The 20,861-nt window shown below is 44.0% G+C and overlaps 1 protein-coding gene across 1 annotated transcript in view; it reads left to right on the top strand.

Annotated features, from left to right (window-relative positions):
• The window catches only part of LOC111845668 (coiled-coil domain-containing protein 91), an 88,790-nt gene extending 87,122 nt beyond the window's left edge, over window positions 1–1,668 (top strand). Inside the window, exon 14 of the mRNA XM_072710349.1 lies at window positions 976–1,668. Within this exon, the coding sequence (XP_072566450.1) occupies window positions 976–1,122 (147 nt within the window). The 3' untranslated portion in view covers window positions 1,123–1,668. The remainder of the gene's footprint in view (window positions 1–975) is intronic.
• Window positions 1,669–20,861: the final 19,193 nt, after the last annotated feature.

The raw sequence follows: 20,861 nt of genomic DNA, 5'->3' as shown, positions 1-20,861 counted from the left end.
GGGGAATGGTCGCCACCCGGTGGCCAAAAAGCAGCCTCGTCGTTTATTTAGAAAATGAGATCATCGTTCTTTTGGGAATACTTGGTAAAAATAGAAAAAGAAAGGTGGGGGGGGGGGGGGCACGTGTTCTTCACGTCGAACTTTGGTTTGGCTGCGGCCAGGAAGATATTCTGTGTACCTTCTCTTTGGAAATATCATCAGCGCCCGCCTGACGCAGACCACAGCGAGCCCCCCGCCCCGGCGAACGGGCCGGAGCCGGGCCTGGTGCCGAGCTCGACGTGGTCCGCCTTCCTCTCTGACCGACATCTTGTTGAATGTCACACGTCAGGTTATATTTCAGCTCTTCCTTTCGGTCTGGGCCGATGAAGCTGAGCGCTGAAAGTGACTGGAAGGAGCAGGCTTAGAGCTTCGAGATACGCTAGTCACCTGAGAACATAGTGCTGGTCACATGGGAATCACTGCGTGGCCCCTGCATTCTTTTTCTGTATGACTGTTCGCTAGGTGACTCTTACTCTGGGCTACGTTTCCCAAAAGCATAGTCGCTAACTACCGTAGCAACTTGCAAAGTTGGAACCATGCAACTGAATGGGTCCAATTATGTTAATTGCTAATGTGAGCGTTTGAGAAATGTACTCCTGTAGGGAAATCTAGCGATTACATTGGACCCGTTCTGACAATGATTTAGATTGATAAGGGGCTGCGATTAAGCGGATTACAGTAGCCTGAAAGTATGGGGGGGCGGGATGCCCCATTGAATGTGAAGTGAACTTGTCATCTTACTCTGTGAATGTATTTCATTTGCATAACTCCAACTTTTAACAAAAAAGGCACTTATGCATTTAAGCCAGTAATTGACAGTCGCTTTTATGGGCTTCGCTCCTTTGTCGGTCTGCGTTTTGATGGAGTTGTTACCGCGCTTTGACCACCCGCATGTGTGACGTCCGGCCCCGGTAACATGCTCCTCTTTCCCTCCAGCTGGAGCGTGCCACGCGCCACAGGAACCTGGCCAGCCTGGAGCTCTTCCTGTCCTGCGCTCAGAAGCAGCTTTCAAGCCTGATGCTGGACGGCACCGTGGAGGACGAGGGCAGCCCGGACACCTCCGTCAGCAGCCCCTCGCTCTGACGGTCATGCGGAGAAATGGAGGGGGGGCAGATGTGCTCTCTTTGAGTCGGGATCAGCCACAGAGAATCGCCTGCTGTGGACTATGTGCACTGCCCGTGGCTGAGGACAGGCTGTTTCTGGGTTTGCGTCCTGGGTTAATTACAGGCCTCCGCTGAGTCCTGAGCATGTGTGATTCTGCTCCTGTCCCACGCCAGCCTTCTCCCACCATACTGCATCTCCTCTGTCCTTATCCACACCCCTGGGATTCCCCCCACCCCCAGCACCCTATAATCGGAGGTGAGCTCGGACCGCAGCCTCCGTCCTGGGATCACCTGTCATAAGGCATGATGTCCCTCCGATTGCCTCTGATTGTGCTTTCTTAAAAAAAAAAAAAAAACTAAAAAAAAAACAGACTATAACAATCAGTGACGCAGTGGTCACTTTAACAATGTAATGGAAAGACCAGCACTCCCTAACTTGACCAGCAGGAGGAGATCGCATCAGTGAATGTATTGCATCTAACTTCAGAGTGCCCTGTATCCAACACAAATAAACTTTGTGAATGTCCTCCTGTGTTAATAGTGTTGCTTGTTTTAAATGATTTTACCCTGTGAGTCTGATTGAGCTGTCTGATAATCCAGCCTCCCGTTCAGGGTGTACCCCTGCCTTCTCCCCTGTGCTGCCTGGGAGAGTGAGCATTTAGAAGACCCTGGATAAAGGAGCTGTGTGAAATTGCCCTGCTGTGACAGTGCTGCCTTTGGACATCTGTGCATGTTGCTTGACAGGGTGGCAGTGATTATCAGGTCGGTCAGGTCCGTGATCATTACATTGAACTCATTTATGTGATGCTCTTATCCAAAGATGCTTACAGTGGAGGAAAAGGGTATAATATATTTTTTGCGCTCCCTGGGATTTGCTGTGTTAGCTTGTTAAGCTGCAGTAGCTGACGATTAACACATGTCTGCTGTGGTTTCTGCGAATGCAGTGTCTTATACTCTTTCTGATTTACCCCTTTTTCTCCCGTTAATTTGCAGGAAACTTCTACATTCTGATAGGTAGTCAGAGCCAGCAGAAGGCTTTTTGTAAACTCATAGCAGTCAACACACAGTCTGAGTAATTGTGTGAGGGAATTATCAGGTAAACATATAGTTATGCTTTTTCCTCTTAAATACGGAAGCCAAGAACGGCTGTGCTTGCGATTATTAATGTAATCGCTTTCTCCTGATAAGACAATTTATCTAGAGATAACAAGGCTCGTTTTCTCGAGATAAGATAATTTAGCAGCATGGCAGCGTAAGCTATGTGTTTTAAAAGGACTTGCAGCTTATACATGTATAGAGTTTACATTGATCTCTAAGTGTCGCGCTGTTAGTCTACCTTTGTGTAGATGGAACAGTACTAAGCTCAGCACATTGCACTTAGCTGAATAACCCCCAGGGATTCAGACAGCGTATGTAGATTTGAATGTGGGTGCAGAGGTTTGTTTATATTAATTTCACACGTTAAATAACGCTTGCGAACAGTGCTGCACGTGGCATGACGGCCCCATAGCGTCAACACAAACGGCATAAAAAGTGATTGCAAACATTCTCAGCTTCCATACTTAAATGCATTCCTACAGTATTGTTGTTTATCGATAATTGTTGTAAAATAGCATGGTCTGAATTCACAAAGCTTCAGATAACAGGAATACCATCCATCCATCAAATTTCTTCAGCCGCTTGTCCTGCTTATGGGAATGTGGGCTCTGGAGACCATTCTTGACCGTTGGGAGCATTAGGTTGAAGTCTATGACCGTCCCTCAGTCTTGCAACCTGGTCCAGAGTTTTACCTGTCCAACACTGATGATGGTGGTCTGTTATGCAGGATCATTTTATAAAGATTAGGAGAAAATCCAATTATTTTAGTCCCACCTGTTTTTGTTCCTGTGAAATGTTGTGTGGATTTTGAAAGCTGGTTGAATCAGCTTACTTCAAACATGCTTTGAATTTTACTGTTGCTATAACCATGCAGAACTCAAAGGGTGTATGACTGGTGCGTGAAGGATTTCATCTCGATGGTAAACGAGCCGACAAAATCCCTTGTTCTCCTCGGAGGAACATGACTGATCACCCAATGCGATCACCTCCATTATTTTGAGGTGCCGCTAACTTTAAATATTGATAAAGTATAAATATTGGCATGTTACCCATTATATTGTGTATCTCTACATTTTGATAGTTCCATCTTTATAAAGATAATATGTAATGCCAAATAATACTGATTGATATCAGTTGTTCAGGAATAGTGACAGAAAATCACTATCTTGATTCTTAGTGGGGAAAAATAAATTTTGATTCATATTTTACCTGGAATGTTGCAGCCCTTCTCCTCTTTGTATGTTTCTGTAACAGACATAGGATAACAAGGACAACAAAGATACAAAAAAAGCCGAATTAGTCAAATAAATGCCAAGGATTTGCACACCGCATACAGCTGCAGACGCCCATGGTGTAATAGAACAAGGTTGTCCTGGGTTGAGTTTGGGCCATTGTAAGCTCTGGTACATCCTAAGAGCCCCGTCAGTGTATTAACACTAATTAAATTAAAGTACCCCTTGAGCTACCCTACAGGTGAGACACTGCCCCCCTCAGGGCAGAGTATGTAGTACCCTCGTGCCTATGAGATATATCTGTACAAAAGATGTTCTTCTGAAAAGCTCAGCACTGGGCCGCCACTGGAGCGGGTCAGAACTCTGTGGTCGTCTTCCTGCCGCCACACAGCAGGAGGCCCCATTCTGGCATGACAGACCCCCCCCCCCCCCCCCCCCCACCCGGCCATTGGCGGTCGCCGCTCACCAAATCCCACGTCTAAGCCAGCATAGACCACCAATGTCACTGCGGAAGTGGGATATATTTAGCCACAAGGCTGGGACACGTTTCTCGTTCTTAAAATGCTTGTTTGGGTTTCTGAGAAGGGGTGGGACAGGCAGAGACTTTCCTGTTTGGAGTGAGAAGCCATGACCATCTGGTGTGTCTGATTTGGCTAATGCATTTCCCTCCTGGTCTAACGGTTTATGATGAAATGTAAATGAGAGTAATAATTGATCATCCATCCATCTCCCAACCATGTGTTCTGTGACAGGAAGTACAAGGGACACCCAAAGAGATGCCTGTTCATCACAGGAAAAACAAAATCTTATTCCCACTCTTCATTCTATGAACTGGGGTCCTTACGAGTGTGATTAAGTTATTGATTATGTACACTCTCGCATTACTTCCTGTTTAGAATGATGTCACCTGCTTGAACTGAACACTCTTCAATGCCCCGCAAATCACTTTCATTTTAAATTCAGTTCTAAATAATAATATACACTCACCTAAAGGATTATTAGGAACACCTGTTCAATTTCTCATTAATGCAATTATCTAATCAACCAATCACATGGCAGTTGCTTCAATGCATTTAGGGGTGTGGTCCTGGTCAAGACAATCTCCTGAACTCCAAACTGAATGTCAGAATGGGAAAGAAAGGTGATTTAAGCAATTTTGAGCGTGGCATGGTTGTTGGTGCCAGACGGGCCGGTCTGAGTATTTCACAATCTGCTCAGTTACTGGGATTTTCACGCACAACCATTTCTAGGGTTTACAAAGAATGGTGTGCAAAGGGAAAAACATCCAGTATGCGGCAGTCCTGTGGGCGAAAATGCCTTGTTAATGCTAGAGGTCAGAGGAGAATGGGCCGACTGATTCAAGCTGATAGAAGAGCAACTTTGACTGAAATAACCACTCGTTACAACTGGGGAATGCAGCAAAGCATTTGTGAAGCCACAACACGCACAACCTTGAGGCGGATGGGCTACAACAGCAGAAGACCCCACCGGGTACCACTCATCTCCACTACAAATAGGAAAAAGAGGCTACAATTTGCACGAGCTCACCAAAATTGGACAGTTGAAGACTGGAAAAATGTTGCCTGGTCTGATGAGTCTCTGATGATTTCTGTTGAGACATTCAAATGGTAGAGTCAGAATTTGGCGTAAACAGAATGAGAACATGGATCCATCATGCCTTGTTACCACTGTGCAGGCTGGTGGTGGTGGTGTAATGGTGTGGGGGATGTTTTCTTGGCACACTTTAGGCCCCTTAGTGCCAATTGGGCATCGTTTAAATGCCACGGCCTACCTGAGCATTGTTTCTGACCATGTCCATCCCTTTATGACCACCATGTACCCATCCTCTGATGGCTACCTCCAGCAGGATAATGCACCATGTCACAAAGCTCGAATCATTTCAAATTGGTTTCTTGAACATGACAATGAGTTCACTGTACTAAAATGGCCCCCACAGTCACCAGATCTCAACCCAATAGAGCATCTTTGGGATGTGGTGGAACGGGAGCTTCGTGCCCTGGATGTGCATCCCACAAATCTCCATCAACTGCAAGATGCTATCCTATCAATATGGGCCAACATTTCTAAAGAATGCTTTCAGCACCTTGTTGAATCAATGCCACGTAGAATTAAGGCAGTTCTGAAGGGGAAAGGGGTCAAACACCATATTAGTATGGTGTTCCTAATAATCCTTTAGGTGAGTGTAGAGTCTTCATATTCTCTTATAGCAATAGCGGTTAATGTTTTTATTGACTGACATAGCACAGTGTGCTAAAACCCAATGGCCATTAATGCCTGTGTTAAAAAACAAAAAGTAAAAGCTTGTGCAGCACAGCAGCACTGTGTCCCAGAGATGCCCTTTGTCAAACAGGTGGTTCTCTATCTGAGGTCTGGCTACGCCATCCAGGCAGCTCCTGTTATCATAGCTTGGTGCCCATTTAGCCAAGACAGTTAAGCCTGCAAGTGGGGCAGCTTGGCGAGGTACTTGTTTCTGTTTTTAAGTGCCAAGACATCACACCATCGTGGGGTGTTCTTGATTTTCACTCCCGGTTTGCTTCAACGCCGGCCTTGACAACGCTATAACAAGTGCTTTCTCTCTCACTGCCCCGGGGATCCGTGTCGACCACAGAACCCTCCTTTCTCTGGACGCCAATCCAGAGGCAGGACCCCCCCAAATGGACAAGAGGTGGGATTGTCCATGTTGGGAGCATCAATCATCCGGAGGTGTGACTTTTCGCTATCGGTAATGAAAGCCCTGGGTTTAGCGGTGCCAGAACACACAGGGGAGAGCCATTCTCCTGGAGGGCTTTGGCTCTCTGTCTGCCTCCGGATGCAATGCCCGCCTTTTCGATTTCCGAGGAGCCCCCTGCGCCTCACACAAAGCTCTCATGGAAAGCCGGGATCCGTTTTCCCAGCGCCAATTAACCGTAACTCTTATATTTGGCCAAACTTCGCCAGTTTTCCACTGTGGCATCCCGTGTCTCCTTGAAGACGTTGACCGCATTGGAATTTGGGTTCGACAGCAGAACCGCCTCGCATCCTCTCCCTTGACCCGGGTGCACTACCCAGATTATGGGTGAAATGATCAGATGCACAGCGTGGTGCATAAAGGGCCCTGCTCACTTAAAATACGCCCTTAGGAAATGTGCTTCCTACTTATTTGTGATCAGGGATGCGTACTGCTTAAGAACATTACATCACATCCTTCACAGCAATACAACAATATTTTAAATAAAACAATATTTTATGTGGTTACAAGATGGATGGATGGAAGATACTGGGTGGATATTGCTCACCGAATATCCTTTCAGAGTTGTATTTAACTCAATGTCATTCTTATGGCAGCTTTTGCTTCCTATATCACTGAAATGTAAAAACTGGGTAAAATCCCTTCGGGGCTTCCATCACCCTGGGAAAAGACAAAGGGCTGCATGTTCAGAAGGGGCAGACAGTTGTGTGAATGGCTATACATATATCTAAACATCTGGTAGGACAATAATCAGAGCATTCCAGGCTGGGATGGCTGTCACCTTGCCAAGAAGACGACTCAAGTGTGTGTTCCCCCCCATGCACAGTAGGAAGAGGGTGCGGGAGGCACAGAAGAGGGCCCAAGGACTACATTTCAACAACTGCACGCTCTAGATGCATCTTGTGGTCTCAAAATTAAGCATATGATGATTCCTCCATACCATCAGGTTCCTTGGACAGGCTGCATGAAGAAAGGCCAGACGGAGTGCACCCGGAAAAATCAAGCCTTTGGAGTTCACTATATGTCTTTGGAACTATGGTACCGTGAGGTCTACTCACATGAGACTCGAAATAGAATTATGTCAGCATGTTTGGTGTCCAAAGAAAGCACCTTCCTGCCCTCAAATTCAGTGGTGGATCACTGATGCTCTGAGGTTGTTTTGCTGCCAGTAATCCAGAGGCTGCCGTTGAGATCAGTGGAATAATGAATTTCACCAAGTACCGGGACATTTTAGACAAAAAACATGGGTGCCTCTGTCTGGAAGCTGAGGCTTGGCCATAGGTGGACCTTGCAACAGGACAACGACCGCAGACATACCTCAGAATCAGCACAGAAGTGGATCGGTTTTCCAATGGCCATCTTGGTCTCCATGCTTAAACCCTGTTGAAAACCTTTGGTCTACAGAGGACTGCCCATAAATGCTAAACTAACAGTATCAAGTATCTTGAAAGGTCCTGCATGAAGCTCTTTTCCATAATCCCTCCAACGGTATTCTCCAGCCCTATTAAATAGCAAATAGAAGTAGCATGTTATTCTTGCTGTGGAGGCTGCACCATTTATTAAAAACAGGAGCTACCATAATTCAAAACATTTTTTAATCATATGAAGTGTTATTTCACTTAATTCAACTGAATTTTCAATACCAATACAATTGAATATATCAGCAAATAAGTTTTATCAAATGTGCTACTAAAGGGATATATATTGTACACCTTCCCTCTACGGGTAGTTTCAGTCGAGGAATATGTGCGGTATATGTCAGTTTCACACCCAGTGACAGGGTACACAGAGCTCATAAAACAAGGAGCATATAGGAACGAAGGAAAGGGTAGAAGAAAAATCATAATATTTAACAGGGAAATTCCTTGCTCACTGTTTTGAATTAACATTGTATCACTGTCTTTAGCTGCAGAGTAATATTCAAACCCTGTAAAATGAGCGCTATCCTTGGTTGAACCGTATTACTGAAAAAACATCAGAGGAATTAGAAGCAAAGTGAAATGAAATAAAAGGCACTTCCTTGTAGAGACCCTATAAAATGGCTGCTCTTTACCCCGCCCCCCCCCCCCCCCCCGGCACTGATTGATCCGTGGTTTTGATAATTTCTCCCCTGTGACTATACGCCTGCTCGCTTCTTGGCCCAAGTGCAGTGCGGGGGCACATGTGCAGATCCCTCCCGCCCAACAGTCCTCCATCATCTCCTGGACAGGCTCTGTTCCTTTCCCCAAACAATAATACACCCCATAATAGATCCCCCCCCCCCGGCCCTTGCTATAACCATCCCGCTAAAGCAAAGCTGACTTCCAAATCTCACTTAGCTTGACTTGGAAAGGTACCCTTGCTCCAGCAGGGGGAAAAGAGGTGGGATTTATGAAGTCACCCCTGGCTTCTTTTGCTTGTGTCTAACGCGGTGTCCGTCTTGACATTTGTTTCTGTGTACCCATAATCCCCCTCTTGTACCAGACACCAATTCGGGGGAGCCAGTCTCTTTCTCATCAGTCCATCTCCCTTAGATGGGACTACTGGCCGGTGAATCGTCTTGCAGGTGCTGTCACATACTTACCCCCCATGCAGCACCATCCCTCCAGGCAGTTTTTAACTCCGATCATCAAGCTTGGGAGGAGCTTGGTGATGCTTTTCCATCCTGCTTGAACTTTGGACAGACAGATCAGGAAATAAACTGATAAATGAGGCATGTTGTAGAGATCAGGGCGTGGGGTGTATCTACTGTTTATGGCTTGTGAGGAGCACACTCCCACGCTTGTGGTCAGAAGCGATTGTCTAGTAGTTGAATACCGTGCGTCTTCCTGGATCTGGAATGATCAAGGCCGGGCAGCCCACGCATTCTTTTCCCCGAGCCCATTTCCCCGTTGAGATGGACAGAATCCACCTCCGCACAGTAAACGGAACCAGATGCCCTGGTTCTCCTGGACATCCTTGTGCTGCTTCCAGCCTCCGGTATTAAGCCACCGACCGCTCCTCGCTCTCAGGAACTCAGGTTCATCACTCACCCTGCACAGGTAGCAGGGGCACCTGGATGCTGGGCTGTTGCCATGGAAACCAATCCCAAGTTAAGATGGTTGTTTCCCTGACGATATTTTCTGTGGAACCTTCAAAAGTCTTTCATGTGGCATATGCTGGGAAAAAATATATAATTACACTAGGATCTAAAGCAAGACAGATTAAACTTTTCTGAAAATTATATTGCGCAACTAGTGAACAGGCAAATGTCTGGAGGGGAGGGATTGCAAACACTCATAGTATGAAGTCAAGATGCAAGTTGGCTGAATGGCAGTTGATTTGGACAGGGATGCAGCTCGATGGCCTGTTCACTGTAAATGCAAGATGAATGTAGACTGAATGTAATTCACAGGCCTCAAATGGAATGTTGACATTGAATTTTTTTTTTTTCTAAAGAAAAATCTTCACTCTTATGCTTGACTTCACAGCTAAAATAATCAGGAAGCCCCCGATTGCACTTCACTGGTTTTACAGCAGGGTGGCTAAGTGGGCAGCACTGGCCTCACACCTCCCTTGCCCTGAGTTTGTGCAGTTCACGTGTTTTCTCTGTGTACCTCGGGATTCCTGACAGTGCCCGGGATTTCCTCTGAAGTCCAAAGACATGCTCTGATGTCATTTGGTCTCTCTAAACTGCCAGTAGTGTGTAAATGTGTGCATGTGTGTGCCCATCAGTCAGGGTCAGTCCTCAATGTGATATATTGTATATCCCGTCCCACCCCTCCTCCATGACGCTCTACTACATAGGAGTACTGGCTGGTTGGTTTTGCAGTCCGACAGGAACTCTGATTTAGCAATGACGTGTACACTGTTTCATGCTATGTTAGCCTGATGGGGTGCCACTTTACAATAAGGCTACCCATATAACGGGTTTTTGAATAGTTTATAATCTGCTTATTAGTTAGGTTATAACACTTTGTAAATTATTAATAGACAATTTTAAACAAGTTATAACATAGTTTTCTTTTTATTAATGAGTTACTACCATTTACAATTAGCGAAAGGGAGCCTTATTGTAAAGTGGTGCAGCCTGATAATACCTCTACTGCTCCAAAAATGTTGCCCTTTTTCTTGTTGATTCTGGAACCTAAGAGGTTTCCGAATAACTTTGATGCATAGTGAGTTCGGTCCAATGTGATACATTTAGAACAGTTTATTTAAATTGGTTTGTCAGGATTGGCTGCAGGGCAGAGGCGAGATACGAACCCCATGCCAGAGGCGTGAGAACACTGTGCTGTGCTCCATTTAGTTTTCTATCCATACTTAATTTTTGTTCGTTAGATACTTGAAAAGAGGAAAAAAGTTCAGCAAAGGTCAGAAAAGAAAATGAGATTAAGATACAAGATTCAAAGTTTTATTTTCATATGCGCAAAGTACAGTGTGCAAAGCACATGGAAATTCTTTCTTGAATACCATCTCTACAGACTACAGAAAATCTATATACATGGTTTATACACAGTGGTACCTCAGTTCTCGAACTCATTAGAACTCGAATTTCTTAAAAGTCGAACCAACCAGTTCGAAAAAAAATTACCTAGAACTCGATCTGAATCTCAGAAGTCAAACTGTGAACGCCGACCTAAGATAACTTGCGGGGAAATGAGTTGCGCGGCACGTCTCTCAGCGGAAACAAAGGGTAACACTTCAGTCTCAGCCTTGCATTTGCTGTGATAGCACCGTGCATGTTTACACTAACTGAATATATATATTTAGACAGTAAAAATACATTTAGACAATGATAGACAGTAACAGTAATTATTATTATATAATAAAATACATTTCAAAATAAAGATTTATTATTCATTATTTTAATATTAATAATAAACATACAATACATTTAATTATAATAATATTGTTGTGCCGAGCTGGACAGAACGGAGACAAAGGCGCAGACGTCAGGGTATCGGGGAATACAGGGTTTAATTACAGGTAAGGCAGGCAAAATGCAGACGGACAATACAATGACCGGACTGGGGAAACAAACTGAAACGCTGACGAAATACAGAGGACTAATGAAAACAATTAGAAACAACTGATTACACGGGGATTCCACACGGGATTAACGAGGAGGTGTGGCACATGGAAGGAGCAGACAATCGGGGCAGGACACATTGTTTGGATACATTTATTTTCTTACTTTACAAATTTCTGTTTTGATAAATGTGCTTAGATGTGTTTAGTATAGTATATGCTCTTGTTGTTTTATCCGGTTCATTTCCGTGTTTAAATGCTAAAAAAACATATTTAGGTGTAATTTTTTGGGTCTGGGAACCAATTAATTGGTTTTTCATTATTTCTTTTGGGGAAAATTTGATCACAACTCAAACTTTTTAGGATTCGATCTGGAGTTCTGAACAGATTAAATTCGAGTTCTGAGGTACCACTGTATTTAACAAAAGGATAAGATAAATGAATGTGAAATTGTGATACTACGTTGGAAAAAAAGGCTCAGAGGTGCAATTCTCCTGATTGCTGACATCACAGGAATTGGCCATTGCTCCTCCCCCATGTCAAACACAGAGTTAATCATCCAGCAGGGGGTGCTTAAAGAGACAACAACACCAATAAAAGGTATGTGTGAAAGACAATGTATAAAAAATGTACCCTCAATGTGAAATCAAACAGCTACAAGTTTTAGTCTCTAAATCAAATGTCATCATTTTCCCATGATATTTATTATGAGCCTGTTATAAAACCTTCTGTGGCAATAAAATAATTATACCATTACACTACTTCAGAGTGACTTCTAGGAACTTTAGCATTAGTGGCTTATGACTCTTAGTTCATTTTCTGCACCATGGAATCATGTGTAAGGAAGAAAGGGGGAAGGGGGAGGAAGTGGAGCACAGCTCTGCGGGGGGGGATGCGTTCGCCTTGCCAGCTGCGTGAGGACGGCACTGGGTTCCCCCGCACCCCGAATGCCCAGCTGCACATGGCGCCGCCACAAACACTGCCCTCCTTTCACGCAGGATGAATAGCGGCCACACTCCGGCACGCTCTCAGCCGCCGGGGCGTCCCGGCCATCCCCAGCAGGGGGACGTCCACCGGAGGGGAAGTCATTTGTCAAGTTCCTATTTCCCCGATGACAACTGTCAGGACGCCCGGCGCCCGAGTGGGACGGCTCAGCTGAACTTCCCCGTTTTCTCTGAAGACCATGGAACATGCTGTCAAGTCCACCTAAGGTGTAGCTGTGCAGAAATTACATATTTGTAGAATTAGATCCACTAGATTGTTTAAATGATGTACAACTAAATCCAAATAAATCCTGTTTATGGTCTGAATTAAACCCGAACTTAGTTGCTATAATTTTATTAGTGTAGCACAGTATGGCTTCAACAAATTAAAGATATTGATTGGTGTTATTATAGCTAGGATATTACATTGTCTCTCAACACATTATATATAAATAATCTAGTTATAATAATGCCAATCAAGTATATATACTTTTTACTTTATTTACTTTTTTTGCTGCTGAGAGATTTATGCACTGCTAGCAATAATAAAAATCAATTAAGCTGTAATATACCTGCTCTCTCCAATTACTTTTTTTAAAGATATATGCGTGCACAAATTTCTGAGAACCTCATCGCCGTTTAACTTGAATTTGGAGAAATGCCCCGGAATGTGAGAGCTTCGGCGTGATCACAGTTGTCGCTGGGCCCACATAAACAAGCAGCTCCTTAAAGCATTTGCAGGTTCCCCCGGAGAGCGCCAGTAACCGCAGCGTCTGAATGCCTCCTGTAACTCTCCAGGCAGGTGAGACCAGGGGTGGGACCAGCTACCTCCAGCTGTCTTGCAAAGAGAGGAGCACGACAGCCAAAAAAACAGAGGAGAGAAACTCCAACACAATATACCTCTGTCTTCGTTTTTTTTTTTCTTCATTGGACAGACTATGCAGGTCTTACGGGGTGTTTTAATGCCAGGGTGCTGATCGTTCCTCTGCCTTCTTTAGTCTGTCTCTGAATTACAGAAACCATTAGAGCCAGCAGCTCTAAAGACAGGGATAGGGTGATATGGTTAGTGATGGAATGGAAATAGTAAACGACAGTACAGTTTTTGTGAAATGATTCAGTTGGGTCACTGATTAATTATAATAATAATAATTGATGTTTCATTGATCCATGTGGGGAAATTCCCTTCACACCTCCCCTAGCTTGCTCTCTGTAGGTAAGAGGGAGCTGGGCATGAAGGGTAGCCCTCCATGGTGGCATCCCGGTGGCTGGTGATTAAGGATTAAGAGCCTCACTCAAGAACCTACCGGTGTGCCAAGGCCGGGCTTGAACCGGCAACCTTCTGATCACAGGCACAGAGGCATAGCCCACTGAGCCTCACGCTGCCCCCCAATATTCTTATGGTTATAGATCATTTTAACTAGCTCAGCTGCTGTAATGACCTCTAACAAAAGCTTGAAAAATGTCCATTCCATTGATAAATTACTTATTTAGCGCCGAAACTAATGTCAGATCCAAGTAAGATTCATTTCTGTGCTCTTCATTTTAATCAAGCTTGCCAAACATGGTTTTGTATTGATTCACATTATATGATTTTTATTTATGTAGGACTGCAGTTTGGCTGTTTATAATATTGAGCCATATAAAAAGACCATACATGGGAAAAATGACCGGACTTTGAGATGGACTCTTTAATTAACCTGTTGCTTTGCTGTATGGTAGTAGCTGGTTTTTCAGGTTTATGCTAATATTTTGTAACTTTATCTTGCTCTTGTGGGCTCCCGTATGTCCACTCTGCCTGTGTCTGGTGTGACATGGGCTGGTGAGGCATCGACAGAACCTCAAATGAGACCTGCTTTGACACTTTACACCAGTGTTTCCCAATCTGGTCCTCGGGATCCCCATAGCCAGTTCACATTTTTGCTCCCTCCCAGCTCCTGGTAGCAAAAACGTGGACTGTCTGTGGGTCCGTGAGGACTAGATTGGGAAGCACTGCTTCACGCTGTCGGGCCACTCGCGAAGCAGGCTTCACATCCCTTTGTGGGAGATGGCTTCCTGCCACCGTTAAGTGGCCGTAGACCTCACCACCGGCCTGTTCCCACTTAATTGCTTACAGGAAGCAGCGGGCTCAGAATTCCTCTGGGGGGCCCAGACATCGTGAAACAAACTTCCATTCAGTGCGCATGTGCCTATAAAAATAAATGAATAATTTAGCAAGGCCACCACAATGTGTATCCTGAGCCCCACGCAGGAAAGGGGAGGCGGAGGGGAGAGGGGTAGGCGGCCGAAACAGGCAGAATTCCAGGCATGAAAACACAGCCTGGATGCTGCTGACTGTAATTTTTTATTGCGTTCGAAGAGAGCCGGGATATAAAACAAAGCAGCGGTTGTCACAGTGAAGGGTCCTGCGGCTCAGGAGGTGTCGAATTATTGTACCTCAGCTGGATGCATCGGCGTCGGCAGCCAGCAGACGAGAGGAAGCCAAACCCTGTGGCATCTCTGCCCTTTCCTGGTCGAGACCGCTGAGTTGTAATGCAAAGCCAGGCAACAGGCACTCCTCTGTGCCACCTCTAGGGGTGCTGTAACTTGAAGTAAGTTAGGGGCTGTTATAAAATAATAAAATATAAGTTCAATAACCGGAACAATCTGAGGGGAAGACTGAGTTTTTTCGGAGCAGTTATGGAATGTCAGCTGCTTGGGCTTGTGGAGTTTTAACACAATTATTTTGTTTTAATGTTAATTAAATAATGGCAGACGAGGGTTATAGGCACCTGCGGCTGACACTTGATCGCCCCGCTTGCCTGAGCCTGAGACACTTCTGGCAGCATGTCTGAAATTCACATTCGCATCCAGCATCTCCACGGCTTTGGAGCGCGTGCAGATAACCAGTGACTGCTTCGCAATTCATTTTTCCTCTCTATACTGTACCTCTCCTACCTGTTCTTTCCTTTCTGCTGCAATTCTTAAAAACTGATCTGGTATAATTAAGCTTTCCTCTTGAAGCACCCCCCCCCACACACACACTCCCAAAGCTCAGGTTTTGATGCTTATGTGAAAGTTGGATTTAAAAGTCCGATGTTGGATTTCAGTGCTGCCTTCTGCCTTTCTGCAGGGCACGTACCAGACAGTGGGTAAAGTGGTTCTTTTTGGTAGGATGCTTGTTTCTGATGCTGCACCTTTCCATTCTAACATGGTTGGAAACAGTAAGCAGATTAGTGTGAGTGATCCAGACATTCCCATCTCTGACCTCTGTGTCACGGTCGACCCGCTTGTTGGCCCTGTCACTTGGAAATCATTCCAAACGTCTTACGTCTTCATCTGTGATATCTCTCTGCTCCTGTGACAAAAGCCACCTGCAGAGAACAACAAGCAGCAGGAGACCCTGCCGGCTGTAAGAGTGAAAGGCTGATGGTATAAATCTCAGGGTATATTCTGGAATAATGTACCGTAAGAGCTACTCAGGAGAGTATGGCCAGTAGAACCAGGCTGCAGTACCTGGGAAAACGCTCAAAAAATGTTAATATATTCATATTGTGGCTAGCCTATGAAAACGTGTATCTCCAAAAATCTGTTATTTCGAGAATGTGATAAAATACATTTTCTCAGAAACTGCTTTTCAAAATAAGCCTAAAACACTCTTAGCACCACAAATAGAGACCTATCTTTACACCATCAGTGAACAATTTGATGTTTTAAATGGAATTACCCGGATTGTTGTCAGCGAGGCACATATGTCAGTTGCAGATGCTAATATTCCCATTTTTTCATTAGATATAAGTGGTGTGTTTAGCTTGTATGCTGCCCTTGGCAACCCCCCCAACAAAGTTAGAGATGCACTATTTCATAGAGTCCCCTGCTCCCCTACCTAGGGCTTCCTGCAGGGTGACCTGAGGTCAGCCCGCCCCCTGGAAATGAGCAATATGGAAGAGCAAATCACTGTTCGCCAAATGTCACAAACAATTTTTTTTTTGTTTGGTCCCACCATCCCCCATGCAAGATGCATCCCTGGGCGATGGCGCATGTCACCCATACCGAAATCTGCCAGTGTTAGATATCAAACTCTATCAGTACACAGAGGAGAATGGGCCTCTTCCCTGTATAGTAAAAAGCCACCAATATAGGACATATGGCCTCCACAGTTTTCATCAGACAGAGACAATATTCATTTATATAAGACTCTTCTGTCTGTGCTCATCAGCTAAATACAATGACCAAAATACCAGTACAAGCACAAATAAAAAATTACTGCAGGAATGAAAGCAAGAATTTTTCAAATATGACGAAAAACATATAATAGCAGTTTTATTGTTTTTTATTTAATGTTTTGTATTTTATTTATTTTTTTACTCTGGACCATGTTGAGCCACACTTGTTCTAGGATAATTACAAGAACACAATGTCTTACCTGTAACCTTGCATGATCATGGCTCACTTGTTGGCAGATGAAGTTTCCAAATTATTTATAAAGGATCTATGAGTGACACAAATCTGACAGAGTGTTTGGCTGTTATGGCTTAGAGCTGCAAGTGGATACTAAAAAGAAGAAGGGTGTTGTCCCTAGCAGCCTGCTTATGTAAACAAATGACTCTGAATAAGTATCCTGTTGTCAGTTTTGACTGATTGGTTGGAAGATTTTTTACTTCTTTTTTTCTTGGAATTGCTTAATTGAAAAATTGAGTCAGACGCCAGCCAGCAACTAGACCACGATGCCAAATGTGCTGAAGTGTAGGCGTATCCCTCGTGGCCTGGCATGTCTGACTGAAAGTGTTGGTGAGCTTGGTTTCGATTACTTATGTAGAGGGAGTAACCCCCCACCCCCAATGGTGGAGGATCACCCACTTCCGGGGAGCCCAGATGACCTTAAAACTAAGGGCACGGGCAGCAGGATCATCAGCAGACCTGAATGTCTTCCTGTTATGTTAAGTGCTTGGAGGGGTTGGGGTTAGGGTTAGGGTTAGGGTTAGGGCTAAGGTTAGCATTAAGTAGGAAATTAGATTTGTTTTAAAGGCTATTGTTTAAGAATGTTTGAAAACACTGTTTGAAAAGTTGCAGGTGTGTCCTGTTAATGTGAGTCTAATTTGTTCCCCTTTTCCCAAATGTATGTGGCTTCACTTTTTGCATTGTATATATACTGTACAGTTCCTATTTGTAGTACTAAAAGTTATTAATGTTGTTTAAGTATTGAGGAACAGATGAATTCGGTTTGCTAAGTGGAGATTCTGATTGGCTTGGAGCAGTGGCTCACGGTGAAGCAGGCGTGAAAGTTGCTCCTCTACAAATTACCTTGGCATCATGGTGTAGAAGGCATGTGATAACACTCGCTGGCCACCAGGGGTGCTGTGCTGAACCTCTGGTAGCCTCTGTAAACTAAGAAATGGTCAGGTGAAGTGCATTCCTGTGGTGCAGAAGCATTTGTCCAGGTGGAGTCAGCAAACAGGTTAAAGGATAGACCTGTTTGGGCAGGGGGTGGGGGGGGGGGGGGGGGGTGAGATGTGAAGCAAATAATGTTTCCTGTCTCATAGAAAAGATGCATGCTTAGGTCTGGAATTAGATGGTGAGCAAACAGTCGATACTCATAGTTGATGTTTGAATGCAGATGAAATGGACAGGGGTGAAGGTCTGGGTGACTTTGACAAGGGCCAAATCATTATATCCCGACAACTGTGTGAGTGTCTCTCCAAAATGACAAGGGGTGCTCATGGTCAGCTGTGGTAAGTCCAATCCACTGACAGGGTGTTGGGCGACTAGGACTCGTCGATGTGGGATGTGAGTCAAGGCTATCCCCAAACCAACAGAAGGACTGCTCTGGCCAGAATCACAGATGATTTCGATGTTGGTCACAGGAGCAATATGTCTGGACATATGGTGTACTGAGATCGAAGATGCTCTGACCATAATGATGTGGACCTTGTCAAAGTCACTCAGATCTTTATCCTTGTCCATGTCTTCTGCATACAACATATCACTACAAGTACTAAATGTTAGCTTACCATCTATTACATCCCAGACCGTGGCGTGTACGAAACAGTCAACATTATTCCCTTCACGTGGGGTTGGTCGTAATGTTTTGGCTCATTGGTGTATATTGTGTGAAGCTGAGGATGAGCAGACTCGTTGTAATTAGCCAGGCCATGATGACTAACATCACGAAGGATCCAAGACTGTTGTAGCAGGTTTGCGCACAAAAAAAGAACCCAAACTACTAGACGCTTCATAATAGCGACACCCCTTGCCTGAGAAGCCAGCGCCGTGGGCCGTTGTCTGGATCATGCTAGCAGGGAGTCAGCATCCGAGATCGTGGGCCTTCTCATTGGAGAGCGGAACCGCAAAATGGTAATTTAGCAGAATAAATCTAATAGGGATAATATGACAGGACTGCATCGCTAAAACGTCTACAGTGTCTATATTAGCATTAGCCTGGATACGTCAGTGTTCTTTAAATGAGTCCAGACGCAAACATTACCAGCGCATATTTCAGACTATGAATAGAAAGTGACACATGAAAACTGACAGCATGGACACAGAGCCATGTTAGAAAAGCGTTACATGCAGAGTGAAAAATACACTTATGATTTCCAAATGACGTGCACACGGAATCCCCACAGCGACTTCAGCAAATATTTTTACACCTTCATGTCATGGAAGACCGGAGAAAGCTTTTAATGCCCTCAGTACATGTGAGGCAGGCAGGGCCCTGACTGCCACACTGCAATTTGTGGTTCAAAGTCATTTTAAATAATGTGATGTATGGACAGGCTAATCAAAATGATTTTTACTCACATTCCTCTGCTCCTTTGATCCTCTAGCTTGTCTTTGTGGGTTGTGTGATCTGCACTGTCTCAAAGATCTGCCAGAGTTTTTTTTTATTATTTGGGGGGCGGGGGGCTAATATCCTTCATGATTCCAGTATGTAATCTGTCTCAGGGAGAATCATTTCCAAAACACCAGGTAAGTTCTTCTGTCAGCTGCTTATAAAAGTCTATATCGTTAATGTAATCGTTCACATTTGGACAGTTTGGTCTTACAGCCACATAGCTAAAGTTACTGTTGTAAGAGTTTTTATGGTCCACAGATCACACAAAGTAGGTCACGTTCATACTGCCGACAGCCTGCTCTGAAGTACTTTAGTGGCTAATCGTTTTTGATATTTGTCAGCTGGGAATATGATATGTCTGAGGATACCGGTGTCCTTATTGTTTCAGATAATCCACGGAGATAACATGAATACAGGGAAATTAAATCAAGCAGTGAGCACAGATGAGAGCTGGTATTTTGGGAGAGCAACTGGACTGTGGATCTCTCCTCAGTGCCTGCAGACCTAGTGGGAAGAATAATCCCTAAGTGCAGAAAGCAGAAAATCGGGGAAATGATACTGCTTTTGGGGTGTATCTGTCATACAAAATGTACTGACCACTGAAAATCCCCAAAATGTAAAGTTACATGTAGGACAACTGCCAAGATCTTTCTTTTTTAAGAGATGATCCACCAAAGGTTTCAGTATTTGCATGTACCTTGATCATATTTGTACTCTCATGCAAAAAAATCCCAGTCTTTGGCATCATAACACAAAATGTCTCTGTAATGCTCTCAGCTTTTCCCCTCACTTCTGTTACAACACTGACTGTGAGTCACCAGCATCTGATAAGGAACAGATCATACAGACTATTTCTTATAGTCTCCATAGTGAACTATCTTGCTTTTATAGGCATTGTTTGCCTTGATACGTTGCCTTGGAAACGGGGTGAGTGCTGGTTGTATTGTGTGAGTCTTTTCCGAGTAAAAATGATTTAGATAAAGTAAACAGTTTGTTTCCTGGATACCCTATGCCATAAAAGACGTTTTGTGGAGGGGAAAAAACAATATCCCTTAAAGTCATTATTTCAAAGTTTAGAATTTCACTTTTATTTGAGGAATTCCAGAAATGCTCTTTGCCTTACACTTAAACTAAAAAAAAAAACTTACAAACCAGACAATAATCAGGGTTTTTTGACATTTGTTTTGTTTTTCAGTTGTTTTGCATTTCAGTTAAAGATTTTCAAACCCTTGAATATTTTTATTCCATCTGAATCTTTCATATAACATGACTGAGACTGGACCCAACAATAAGGTTAATGGCTACACTTGCAATGATTTTGAGATTTCACTGTAAAATGATATCTGAAGGATCAGTCCATGCTGCCCAGATAAAAGCACTCATCTGGGAATAACTTATGACAGTCCCTGTTGTTGAAATTTTTACACCAGAGGTTTTTGCGGATGAGGGATTCATTGTCTGGGCTGTTCCCACGACAAATGCTTCAAAATGTAACAAAGAAGGTCTTTGTTTTGGGAATGTGAACTAGCTTATTTGTCTATTTGTTTCCATTACTTGTGGGTCCTTGTTTTAGTCATTTTTAAACATCTATCATATGTTTTTTTTATTATCCAACATGTTTCTCTGGTTAGTAAATGTCTAATGCCGTTTCCCTCTTCTGAATAATGCAGTGTCGATTACAGAATTGTCCTGACTCTTTATGCACAGACTCTCTTTTCCAAGACCAACCAGACTGCCGTCTATATTTTAAAATGGATTCAAAATCCTTTTTGAAAGGATCTTGGCGCTTCCCAGGACTGAGCGTGACAAACATGACTACTGTATCCTGTGACTCATCACAATGACAGCTCGCATTCT

Source organism: Paramormyrops kingsleyae, chromosome 3 (genome assembly GCF_048594095.1).
Source record: "Paramormyrops kingsleyae isolate MSU_618 chromosome 3, PKINGS_0.4, whole genome shotgun sequence".
Classification (NCBI taxonomy): domain Eukaryota; kingdom Metazoa; phylum Chordata; class Actinopteri; order Osteoglossiformes; family Mormyridae; genus Paramormyrops; species Paramormyrops kingsleyae.
Note: the sequence above shows the minus strand (reverse complement) of the source record. Positions and strands in the feature narration are given on the sequence as shown.